Source organism: Perca fluviatilis, chromosome 21 (genome assembly GCF_010015445.1).
Source record: "Perca fluviatilis chromosome 21, GENO_Pfluv_1.0, whole genome shotgun sequence".
Classification (NCBI taxonomy): domain Eukaryota; kingdom Metazoa; phylum Chordata; class Actinopteri; order Perciformes; family Percidae; genus Perca; species Perca fluviatilis.
The window spans coordinates 28,549,980-28,562,903 of NC_053132.1; the positions used below are offsets into that span (position 1 = coordinate 28,549,980).

Below are 12,924 nucleotides of genomic sequence, written 5' to 3' on the forward strand. Positions count from 1 at the left end.
TTACAGGCGAGGCGCAGTTCATCTCGAACGAGCCTATTAACCTATTCTGGTACAACCTCTAAATACAATTATGAACTTGAAAAATGAGCATAATATGAGCACTTTAATATGAAAATACTGATGCAGCTTTAAGATTTTTTTTTTTTTTTGTCAAATGACTGTTACCAAGGGAGAAGAATGGACTGCATTACAAACCAGACCACATTTCCATTTGATCCAAAGGTTATAATTGTGAATGCTCATCAGTTCATTCTGCAGCATCGGTTCCCCTGCACACATTCTCCCATTCTGATGCCGCTTTCAGCAGAATCAACACAACTTACTAGGAAGCTTAATTTCTCTCAAAATAACATGTTCTCTTAAATCATTTTATTTCTGTATGTACATTCATCTATCAAGAGCAACATGAAAAAATAATCTGTAAAGTCCAAGAGTCAGAAGATGACGAGAGAAACGCTGGCGCGAAAGATAACTGGAGAGACGTGACATATTGTTTGCAGTAAGGCCTGATTTATGCTTCTGCGGAGGCTCCACGCAGATCTTTCTCCTTAGCCTACGTTAAGTGGCCTGAAGTTTCTACTTGTGCGTTGGCGCGTGTGTCGATCTCTTTAAGAGAATAGCAGGGCCGCCCTGTGTGTGGGGAGTGTGTGAGAGCAAGTAGCGATTCTAGAGTCCTAGTGAGAGGAACAAAATGTCTCCCCTGTTCTTTCTGACCAAGGTGGGGAATCTGGAGCAGGAAAAGTTAACCCTCTCCTTGATTAAATGTTTATGGAGAAAGAGAACGAGGAAATGAGTGGGATGCAACGCTACCATGCCGCGACGTGTAGTTCAATTTTTCGAGAGCTGCAAGTCAGGCTATGGCGTAGGGTCGTGTAGCCATGGCGTAGATTTTACGCAAAAGTATAAATCAGGCTTAAGACCGGAGCTTTAATCGTTCTACAAAGTCCCTTCAACCATGTGAAGACTTTAACACGCTGCTGACAACAAGGGCTCGGGAGAGTTATTCCGCGTTGATGATTCACAGATAACTGAGCAGAGATAATGGAGATTCTTTCATTCTAGTTGCTGATTGCAGACATCAAACTCTGACATTTGTTCCAACTGTAGATTTAACATTTTGACTCAAAATCTGCCAAGAATACATTTTTCCCTATGCCCCATTATTCCTTAAATGGTCCTTTTCATTTGAGAACCTGTCCATTACAATTTATTCACTCTTTAAAAGATTCTTAATATATTAAAATTCATTCCTGTGTGTGACGTCAACAATTATTAAAACATGAGAAAGAAAAAGTGGCTAAATTAAAAGAAATAAAATCATCAAATAATACTGTTTAAGATGAGTTCAAAATGTTCTAAATGAACATTGTGTTCATCAAAGTTAAAACCAAATCCAGCGAGCGGACACAGGGCGGTAAAAGGTCAGGATGGACCTGAAGATGAAGATGATTATAGGTTGCCGAACAGTTCGTTCCTCTTGCTCCAGTCCATGGTCGGGGCTTTCTTGGCAGCTCGTTTCTGCCGGGCTTTCTCTTTGGCCTCGGCCAGCGACATGCTCAGACCCAGGCTGTCAGCTGCTGGGGCCGCCCTGGGGGCCCGCTCCACCTGGAGAGAGAGAGAGAGAGAGAGAGAGAGAGAGAGAGAGAGAGAGAGAGAGAGAGAGAGAGAGAGAGTTACATTTATTTATTTATTTTATCTTTAGGTTGTGCACGTTGGGACTCTACAGTTCTGGTTAGCCGTGGTCACCATGAGTTCTCGGTGTAGTGAGTTCACACACCGTGCCCGGGGCCCAGCCCATTTAAACACTTTAAAATGAGATTATTTCTGTATACCTTTGCAGGTTTTTGATCTAAAATAAAGACATGAAGAAACTCTTAAAACCTAAAGGTATGTTGTTATGTATCAGTGCATGTCTGAGATGTAGCCTGACGGTCTGCAGTGACCGCGTGCTGCTGCTCTACCTCTGCTGGCAGCGAGGCGGTGGAGGACGCACTGGAGGCCGACGAGCTCACCGACACCTTGGGCTTCGCCTGCACACAGGAAACGCATCGTTAAAAGGTCAGTTAGAAAACATGCTTTATGATAATAAAAGAGGCATGGTTTACTGTTTTTTCTCTCTCTCTCTCTCTCTCTCTCTCTCTCTCTCTCTCTCTCTCTCTCTCTCTCTCTCTCTCTCTCTCTCTCTCTCTCTCTCTCTCTCTCTCTCTCTCTCTCTCTCCCTCTCTCTCCCTCTCTCTCCCTCTCCCTCTCTCCCGACATGCCTCCATCATATTCTCATCGCTCACTTATTAAAGCCGAGGCTCAGTGTCAGCACGGATCTCAGCGCTGGTTGAAATATTAACCCGTCCACATTCTTCAGCTGCGCGGTGTGACCCGGTCTGCGGCGCGTTACGGTGCCTGACTCACTCCGGCCATGTATGAAATTGGCATCTAATTGGTAAGCAGCTGCTGCTCTAAAAATAAACTCCGGCTCGGTAAGTGGCTTTGGACAGATGCTGCAATATGCTGCATAACTAGAGTTTCTCACTGCCCTGAGAGCCTTTGAACACATGCACATACTAAACCACAACAGCTGCATTTTCATCTAGACAAATGTCCATTATTTACACTTATGGAACTTAAAAACCTCTTAAGATATTGACTTGATTTGTGTTTTATGTACATAAATGGTTGGACCTGAGCTGCTATTCTAGATCTCTATTCAAACTCAAACTTTTTGCTTTGTAAATGTGAGTAAATCAAGTAAATATATGGTCAAGTGATAAAGCACACACACACTCTCTCTCTCTCTCTAGGTCAGAGGTGTTATATAACCGCTGTGAATGAGTGATTGTGTCGCTGCGGCCGAGTAGGATCTGCTGCATGTGTGAATGTGTGAGCAGCGCTCGTTAGCCATCTCATTAGCATAATCCCCATCTCGCCCTGAGAGTCAAAGCCACTTCAATCCCATGATCCCCCAGGACACAGAAGAGAGAGACAGAGAGGGGGAAACACACTGCTGAGCTCTTGTTGCCATGGTTAAGGGTCAGCCAGAATGTCACCAGAGGGGCCAATCTACTCTTCCCATGGTGTGTGTTGTGTGTGTGTGTGTGTGTGTGTGTGTGTGTGTGTGTGTGTGTGTGTGTGTGCTCACCTCCTTCTCTGATGCTGGCTCAGGAAGAGGTCCTACAGGGAAAGAAGACACAAAGGCCTCACTTCATCTCCATTTATCATACAATCAGTTCAGTTATTGATCTTTTCACATTGTAAAGGTGTGTGTGTGTGTGTGTGTGTGTGTGTGTGTGTGTGTGTGTGTGTGTGTGTCCCACCGGTGACGTGTGCCTCAGTGGGCAAGACTCTGCATCTGTTAAAGAACTCCTCAGACTCTGCATCCACCACCAGCAGTGAGGTGGAGTCTCCTCCTGCTTTGATGGCTGCGACCACCTCAGAGTGCTGCAGGCCAATCACTGACTGGCCATTCACCTGAGGGAGGGGGGGAGGGAGAGGAGGTTGTAGTAAGTGAGAGTGACTTGTAGTAAATGGGTTAACACATGCAAAACATGCAGTACTGTCCTTTAACCAGAAGACATTCTTTTATGCATTTCCTTTACATTGACAGCATGGTTAGCCGCCAGCCGACTCCGGTTAACCATCGAGCTAAAAGAACATCCGTATAAGCTTCGATTCTAAAGACCCCAGCAACGTGCTCACATCACATCACCTTACAAATGCTAGATCCAATCTACACAGAAGGGATAGCTCATAGCAGAGTCTGACCACTGTCTGTCATCACCAAAAAATAGTGACTTCAACAGAGTACTTGGAGTTGACAAGAAGTTAACACTTGTCAATGGAGAGTGGCCAGACTCTGTACAAATTAAATGTACCAGAGTCTGGTAGGACCAGGATAATGGACCAGAGTCTGGTAGGACCAGGATAATGGACCAGAGTCTGGTAGGACCAGGATAATGGACCAGAGTCTGGTAGGACCAGGCTAATGGACCAGAGTCTGGTAGGACCAGGCTAATGGACCAGAGTCTGGTAGGACCAGGATAATGGACCAGAGTCTGGTAGGACCAGGATAATGGACCAGAGTCTGGTAGGACCAGGCTAATGGACCAGAGTCTGGTAGGACCAGGTTGAAGCAAATCCTCACAGCCAGAGAATGTTTGCCATTTTGGTTCTTTTAACAAGTTTTAGTCTGCGGTAGCCCTGATTATTCACACAAAGTGAATGAAGGATGTTTCTGGAAGGTAAGGAGAGATGAAGTAGATCTGTAGAAAAAGGGAAGACAAGAGTAATGGTACCAGTGAGGGAAGCGGTTTGGTACGGTGTTATTACAGGGCGTGGTATACAAACACACTCCCACAGATGGAACTAATCAAGCATCCAGGGAGATAAGTCACTGAGGAATTTCTGTGGGAGGAAGATCCGGGGGGAATGCAATATCTCAGTCTCACCAACTCCCACAGAGGCATCAACGGGTGGTATGTGACCTCCACAGAAATCCACCTCCAAAACCTCCACCCTGTCCTGTTTAAAGCTTGTATGTGGTTGTGAATAGTTGTGGTATTACTTCATTTATATCATCTCTGAACGCCCCCCCCACCCTCAATTCAATTTGTTCAATTTGAAGAGCGTTATATCATGACAAGACATTGCTTATATTGCCAAAAGCAGATAACATATAAATAAAAGGAAATTAACAATAACTTAAACATAAAAGGTATAAAAGGCAAAATCATTACACAACTTATCACATTGTAACAACTTTGTCCCAATTTAACTCTTAACATATTTACATATTTACAGGAAGCTATTGGTCTAGGTGGGTGTTTGGCTGTTAGGCATGGCGGTTTCCTCCAGTGTGCCGTTTCTGTGGTCATGTCTTCATCTGTGGCAGGAGGCTACAACATTTGCCGCAAGGATGCAGAAGTTTGATATTTCGCCTAAAACTAGGGGTGTAAGAAAAAAAATCAATACACTTGAGTATCGCGATATTTTATTTTGCGATACTGTATCGATTTTCAAAAAGGCAATATCGAGAGAGATAGATAGATAGATAGATAGATAGATATTTTTTTTTAACGTTAAAAAATATAAATATATATAAAATATAAAAAATATTCATGTAAGACAGTGGTTCACGTTGTAGAAGCTAACCATGGAGCTATGGCTGAACTTTGGCCTACTTTAGCATATAAACATTTGCTCACTAAGAAACCTGGCAGTTTGATTTTCTGTGTACTGAATAGTTTACCTAAAGTAAACTTCTTTGACTTTTATGAACATCATGTCTTTTCTTAAAAGTAGTTCTTAGTTTTTCTAAAATTATACTTAAAAAAAAAAAAATCCTTATGCACAGTATCGAAATATATTGAATGGTGACCCATGTGTCGTGATAAGTATCGTATCGCCAGAGTCTTGCCAATACACAGCCCTACCTAAAACACGTTTCAGTTTTTCCCCGTCTGAAAGTGTCTGGAATTCTTTACATTACATTTGGGGAAGAAGATTTGTCTAATTTGTTTGGGGGGAAGAGAGACGGTTAGAGCAGGCTGTAATTCAGCCCACAGACGCAGTAAGTGGATTAACTCTGCCCCTTGCCATGTTACACACACACACACACACACACACACACACACACACACACACACACACACACACACACACACACACACACACACACACACACACACACACACACACACACACACACACACACACACACACACACACACACACACACACACACACACACACACACACACACACACGGGGTCGGCAACCTTAGGCAATATGTGTGCAAGCGAGTTATTGAGGTGTTGAACATCCGCATGCCAAATTACAACGTTCACAGTGGCGCGACCGGTTATTTACGGTAGTTTGATTGACTTGTATCCCCACCATAGACCGTATAAAAGCTATCCCCATGCGCATGCAGAAAAGACCCACCCTACTCTGTCTCTGCTCCGACTGGCTAGTAGGCTACTAGTAGTAACGCTGCTGGGCTCGGTAGCGGTAGGTCGGCAATTGCTAAGAAAGCTGAAGTTAATGTTCGGGCATTCCAGCCCTCATGGACAGAAGAGTGGGGTTTGGGGTTTCAGAAGGACCGTGCTGTGTGTGCACTTTATGTCTCGAAAATGTTATTTGCCCAACATCGAGTGTTAAACGCCATTTTGAGACCAAACGTGAGAAAACTTTCAAGGATGCGGCAGACAAGGCTGAATCTATCAACCCGTGCCATGTCCAGGTATGGGAAGCAAGCTAACAAAGTATTCAAAGTATTCGCCCACGGCCAGAAACCATGCTACCAAAGCAAGCTATCCCATTGCTAATTGCATTACAAAACGGGGAAAGGGCTTGAGTCGGAGTTTACAACACGATTTTGGGAATTTCAGAAGTATGGACCCATGTTCTCATTCTTGATTAAACCCATTAGCTTTAAAGGAACACGCCGACTTATTGGGAATTTAGCTTATTCACCGTAACCCCCAGAGTTAGACAAGTCGATACATACCCTTCTCATCTCCGTGTGTGCTGTAAAGCTGTTCGACGGCTGCGCGGCATCAGCCCAATACAGAAAGGCAGGTGAATGGTTCCAGTAATCCTACTGCTCGAATGAGTGGACAAAATAACGCCAACATGTTCCTTATTTACATGTTTGTGAGGTTTAGAGGTCACAGCGTGTACAAAAACAACGTAACATGAGACACAGCCATCTTCTAAGCGTAAACAAACCGGGAACTATATTCTCAGGCGGAAGAATATAGTACTTGGGCGGAGTGATATGCTCGCAGCAAGCCTGTCTGAGAATATAGTTCCCAGTTTGTTTACGGTTAGAAGATGGCTGTGTCTCATGTTACGTTGTTTTTTGTACACGCTGTGACTCTACAAATCACAACATGTAAATAGGCATGTTGGCGTTATTTTGTCACTTTTGTCACAATTCGGAGCAGTAGGCTAGTTGGAACCAGTTACCTGCAGGATCTTAGCTGGGCTAAGCTAATGCTGGAGCCGTCAGACAGCCTTACAGCACGCACGGAGATGAGAAGGGTACGTATGGACTTGTCCAACTCTGGGGGTTACGGTGAATAAGCTAAATTCCCAATAAGTCGGCGTGTTCCTTTAATGGACATGAACTGGGTTTAGCTCTGATGGACTGGCTGGATATACAGGACGTGGAAATGCAGCTGACTGGGCTGAAGACTTCAACACTGTGGGTGACAAAGTTTGCAGAGCTACGGAAACAACTGGAAACCACCGCGAGGCGTGATCACGGGACTTGCATCTTCACCTGCTGGATATCCGTACCAGAGAAGTTTTGCCCTCTCAGGAACATTGCGTTGGCTTTGCTGACAGCCTTCGGGTCAACGTATCCCTGTGAGCAGATATTCTCCCATGTGAAGAGCGTGCTCAGCCCCTCCCGCAGGCGTTTGACAACTGACCACTCCGAAGCTTGTGTACATTGACTGGTAGGCATCGGTTTAATGCAGCATATGTGACTTTACATACAAAGGCTTTGTCCCAGTCTCTTTTTTCATCTTGTATAGTTTGTTACTCTTAATTCTCCCTTTGTGACATTTGCTGCCATTGCAACCTTTTTTGAAATGAGGGAATAGCAATGCAAGCATTATGAGAAATGGGAACTGTGCATATAAATCTATAAAAAATACAAGTATTAAGAGTATTGCTGACAAGATTAAGGATTCCAACTCAGATGTGGAGGTTTCATAAGCATGGCAGCATTATTGTATTGTTCTCATATTTCTGTTTGTTACTCTTAATTCTCCTGTTTTGACATTTACTGCCATTATAACTAAGTGAAGTATATAAGATGATAAACAAGATTGGTGTAATGTTGTTAAGGTTAATGATTTCAACTCAGATGTTTTCACAAGGACGGCAGCCTTCTATCATACTCCAGATATAATTACAATGTCCTGATTATGGGAAAGGTTATCAAATGTTGCTATGGAATAAAATGACAAATTCTCTGGCACTTCATATCAAAAAGGTTGCCGACCCCTGCTGTAGATAGACACACTTCACATGCAAAATCGCGCAAAAGCATGTGCCCATTAGAGCTAAATACATTCTCCATCCAATAATAATCTAATATACCACTTGGGATTTCAGTTTCCCCGTCTGCCCACTGATGTAATAGGATTATAGCGGATACACACATACAAGCAGAATGACAGCGGCACAAGACGCAGCCCTCAGGAACAATGGGAGCGAGGGTGTTGTGTACCTGGATGATCTTGTCCTGTGGCCGGAGGCCGGCTCTCTGTGCCGGAGAGTCTTCGTCCACAGCTCGGATGTACTGGCCCGGTTTGGACTTCTCGCTGTGCAGGTTGAAGCCGTAGCCGCTAGTTCCCTTCTTCATGTGGCAGAGCCGCGGCCGCAGCCCGCCTCTCTCCTCCTGCACACACACACACGGGAGGAAACCAACGGGTCATTCAAAAGGTGTAATCAGTAATATTTTACCGTCTCTCTCTGTATACAATGTCAATAATATACAGTATCATCTGGACTTCAGCTTCATTTGTGCAGCCGATTAATGACACTCAGTCCTGTGTCTGGTAGCGCTGGGTACTGAATTCAACCGTTTTTAGGCACTGACCGAATTGCCTCTAAAGTATAGAGTATCGAAAAACGCCTCGTTATTTAATACCCAATTTCAATACCTAAGGAGTAAATCTCATCAGCGTCCGTGAGCCAATCAGCACGTTTCTACCAAGATCTGATAATGTCTTGGCAGCCCAACGTTACACATCGTAGAGACACACAGGACGGCTCACGGAGTAGGAGCTGGGAAATACATAAATTGGTATCCAAAAAAAGTATAGTTTAGGAACCGGTATCGAAGTCACGGTATTTTTTACTGGTATCCAAAATCTTTAACGATACCCAGTCCTACCTGTGTTCCAACGGCTGTTGATATTTCTGACTTTCCAAAGAGCCCTTTACTGGGTCTGGCTCTGTGTATTTCCTGGGACTTAATCATCACTCCAAGAGCCCCTGAGATATCTTTGGAAACCCATCTCCACCAGGGAAATAAAAAAATATATATGAAATGTTAGGAATGAAAGAAAACCCAAATTATTGTGATTATATCACAGCTAAGGAGCGTTGTTCGGCCCGATGCAAAGCGAAAATAGATTTTTATTAACGAATGATCATATTCACAATCAAATAGGCCCTTATTGGCTGCACATAACGAGCTGGTTGCTATGGAACGCACTAAATGCAGCGCAGGTGACGTTAGCCTGCACTAGCAGCTAGCACGCGCCATTTCTTCAACGGAAAGAAAGTCCCATAATAACACTAACTAACTAACTAACTGCTAAGTTGTCTGTATCAGCATCTCCAGTGTTCCACCAGCTAAAATTGCTGTTTTTTTTTTTTTTTTGAGTCTGGTGGCTTAGAAGAGAGCACAGATAACGGCTTCAGTCATAGTTATGAGACAGTAAAAAGTCAATATTAGACATACCAAATCATAGTGATGAAATATTACAAATTTGGACATAGTAAGTAGATCATAGTTATGACTTAGTATGTTATAACATTCCACTTATTTCATGATTTTGCCTTGAGAAGTTGAGAATTTGGATTTACAATCTCATAATTTACTTCAAATCAAAGTGTCTCATAATTCTATAACGTGTTTTGATTTACCATGACTTTTTTATCATTCCTAACCTTTATTCCATTTGTCTCTTTTCCTTGTGTAGTTTCCCTTTAATCTTACAAGAAACTCTAGCTGGCCACATTTGTACATCTTCCCAGTCTAACATCTTACAAACATTCAGTTTGGCTTTATCAGTTCATATGGAAATTAAATTACTAAGAAAAGGTTGATATTGTAATATAGACAGTACGTTGACTTGGACATTTATAAGTATAATCTCTGATAGCGGTCATATGTAAATCTCAGATACTCATGAAGCAATGGGTTTAATATGGTAGAGTGAACAGCAGCAGCAGGGAGAGAGATCAATAACCATGTCAGGATGGGACATATAATGGCTGTCTTCAGCTAGTGCAAACAATCACTTTCAGTGCAATTAATCCAACGCAGTCCACTTCCATGTGCCTTACGTCAATCTGAGAGTCCACATCAATACAATCACTACATGTTTGTTCTGAATGACAAGGTATGTACGTCATGCAACTTCCCTATTTACATACTGTACGCATGGCATGTGTTAGGATAGGGACGTGAAATGAATCAAATTTTGAATTGCAATTTCAGCTCCCAACGATCACAAAAACTGAGTAATCGTGGAAAACGATTATTTTGCACATAGCACCGTGTTTCCGTTACATACATACATACATACATACATACATACATACATACAGCCCCTGTGCATAGTGCTCAAAACCAACATGAAAAAGCGTAGTGATGTCCCCTCAGCATTTTGTTTTGTTGCTGTGTGTAAAATGAGCAGTTGACGTTAACCTGTTTCAGGCAACGTTATAATGTTCATATTTTGGCACAATGTTTAGTAATGACAGCAGTAGTGGTCACAGTGAGTGAACATGTGATCCGATTAGCTATGTATGTTAGGGGTGCACCGATCCGATATTAGGATCGGATATCGGCCCCGATATTGCAATAATAGCTGGATCGGTGGATCGGAAAAATTAACAGATCCACGGGCCGATCCAGTTTGGGTTTTTTACACTCCGTCGCAGCACCGGGGCCTCTGTTAACTGCGTACCCTTCTCACTCATGGTAGTAACTTTATAACACAACAATTAATAACCCACAACTAACTCTCTTAAAAGGATAAAACACCAAAGCATATAACAATTTGAGACTTAAACAGTTTCTAACACTAATAATTTTACATTTACAAATGTAGCTACACCGCCGAATGGCATGCTGGGTAACATTACAGCTGCTAGCCTAGCTAGCCAGGTAGCATAACAGTCGGTTAAGCTGGGAGAGGCTACGGTCGCTACTGCACAAGAACCGAGAAGAAAGTTAGCTAGAGGATGAAGAAAGACCGGAGATACACCAGAACAACATGTGCTCAAGAGAGGAGCCGTTTGTTGTTCCCAAGTTTTTTTTCTTTCTAACAAATCGGACATAATTTAGCCACGGTTGTTGCCCGTCGCTCTAACGTTACTCGGCCGTGCTAACGTTAAAGACCTGTCACTTCAAGCATGCAGCGGAGCAACGTTATGAACGCAATCCACCTCCGGTCCCGCTACAGACCGTTGAGAGAGACTGGTTCAGAGCAATGATTAAAACTCTGGATTTAAGATGTCTTGCCTCTCTGAAATACATCCGCCAACCTACTAACGTTATTCAAACAGCGAAGGAGGCTGACAGCGGAGATCCGTTCAGTCCCCTACTACAACCACACTACAACCTAACTTACCTGTGGCCAAGGTAGTGGTTATACAGTACTAGCTTACAACTATTTAGTTTTGAAAGGGAAACAGTGTTAAAGTTGTTTGTATGTGTAGGCTATTCATTCGATTTGAGTTTATTTTACTACTTTGCACAATACAAATAGTTTAGCTTCTGTAACTGTTTCATGGATTCCCCTTCATACAAAGTTATTGTATAATGTCGTGGAGCCAAGCAAACCCTTAATCAAAGCTTTAAGTAAACATGATGACATTAACATGTTTTTGTGATATTCTATGTACTCCTGACAGTAGAATAAGCCATTATAAACCTATATAAAGGTGGCCCATTATTGATGGCCCATTATTATTTATTTAAATTTATTTTAAGAAGTTTGATTACATTATATTTTCGATTTGAATGCACAATTGTTTTTTAAATAACAAATAAATAAGAATTCAATACATTACATCTATGTTATTTTGTCTTAGTTAGCAAAGTAATGTTTAGTTAGGTCTTCCACATGGTGGAAGGAAGGTATGATGTAGAAGGTATACAGTTTATTATTAATTCAGCAACGGTATCTGATCGGTATCGGGTATCGACAGATACACAAAGCCCTGGCATCGGTATCGGGACTGAAAAAGTCGGATCGGTGCATCCCTAATGTATGTGTGATATATGTAGAGCTGAATGGACTCACAGTGATCCAAAGACTCTTTCTCTGAGAGACAGGACACTACAGTGCCTTGCGAAAGTATTCGGCCCCCTTGAACTTTTCGACCTTTTGCCACATTTCAGGCCTCAAACATAAAGATATAAAACTAATTTTTTGTGAAGAATCAACAACAAGTGGGACACAATCATGAAGTGGAACGAAATTTATTGGATATTTCAAACCTTTTAAACAAATAAAAAACTGAAATATTGGGCGTGCAAAATTATTCAGCCCCCTTAAGTTAATACTTTGTAGCGCCACCTTTTGCTGCGATTACAGCTGTAAAATTACGCTGGGTGTATGTCTCTATCAGTTTTGCACATCGAGACTGACATTTTTGCCCATTCCTCCTTGCAAAACAGCTCGAGCTCAGTGAGGTTGGATGGAGCGTTTGTGAACAGCAGTTTTCAGTTCTTTCCACAGATTCTCGATTGGATTCAGGTCTGGACTTTGACTTGGCCATTCTAACACCTGGATATGTTTATTTGTGAACCATTCCATTGTAGATTTTGCTTTATGTTTTGGATCATTGTCTTGTTGGAAGACAAATCTCCGTCCCAGTCTCAGGTCTTTTGCAGACTCCATCAGGTTTTCTTCCAGAATGGTCCTGTATTTGGCTCCATCCATCTTCCCATCAATTTTAACCATCTTCCCTGTCCCTGCTGAAGAAAAGCAGGCCCAAACCATGATGCTGCCACCACCATGTTTGACAGTGGGGATGGTGTGTTCAGGGTGATGAGCTGTGTTGCTTTTACGCCAAACATAACGTTTTGCATTGTTGCCAAAAGTTCGATTTTGGTTTCATCTGACCACAGCACCTTCTTCCACATGTTTGGTGTGTCTCCCAGGTGGCTTTTGG

At 42.6% G+C, this 12,924-nt stretch overlaps 1 protein-coding gene across 1 annotated transcript in view; it reads right to left on the reverse strand.

The window, feature by feature from the left end:
- Positions 1–210: 210 nt before the first annotated feature.
- LOC120551265 (Na(+)/H(+) exchange regulatory cofactor NHE-RF1-like) overlaps positions 211–12,924 on the reverse strand; it is a 31,269-nt gene continuing 18,555 nt past the window's right edge. The window contains exons 2-6 of the mRNA XM_039788550.1: positions 8,234–8,404; positions 3,309–3,462; positions 3,134–3,165; positions 1,962–2,030; positions 211–1,605 (exon numbers count right to left, since the gene is read on the reverse strand). Coding sequence (XP_039644484.1) covers positions 1,450–1,605; positions 1,962–2,030; positions 3,134–3,165; positions 3,309–3,462; positions 8,234–8,404 — 582 coding nt within the window. The 3' untranslated portion in view covers positions 211–1,449. The remainder of the gene's footprint in view (positions 1,606–1,961; positions 2,031–3,133; positions 3,166–3,308; positions 3,463–8,233; positions 8,405–12,924) is intronic.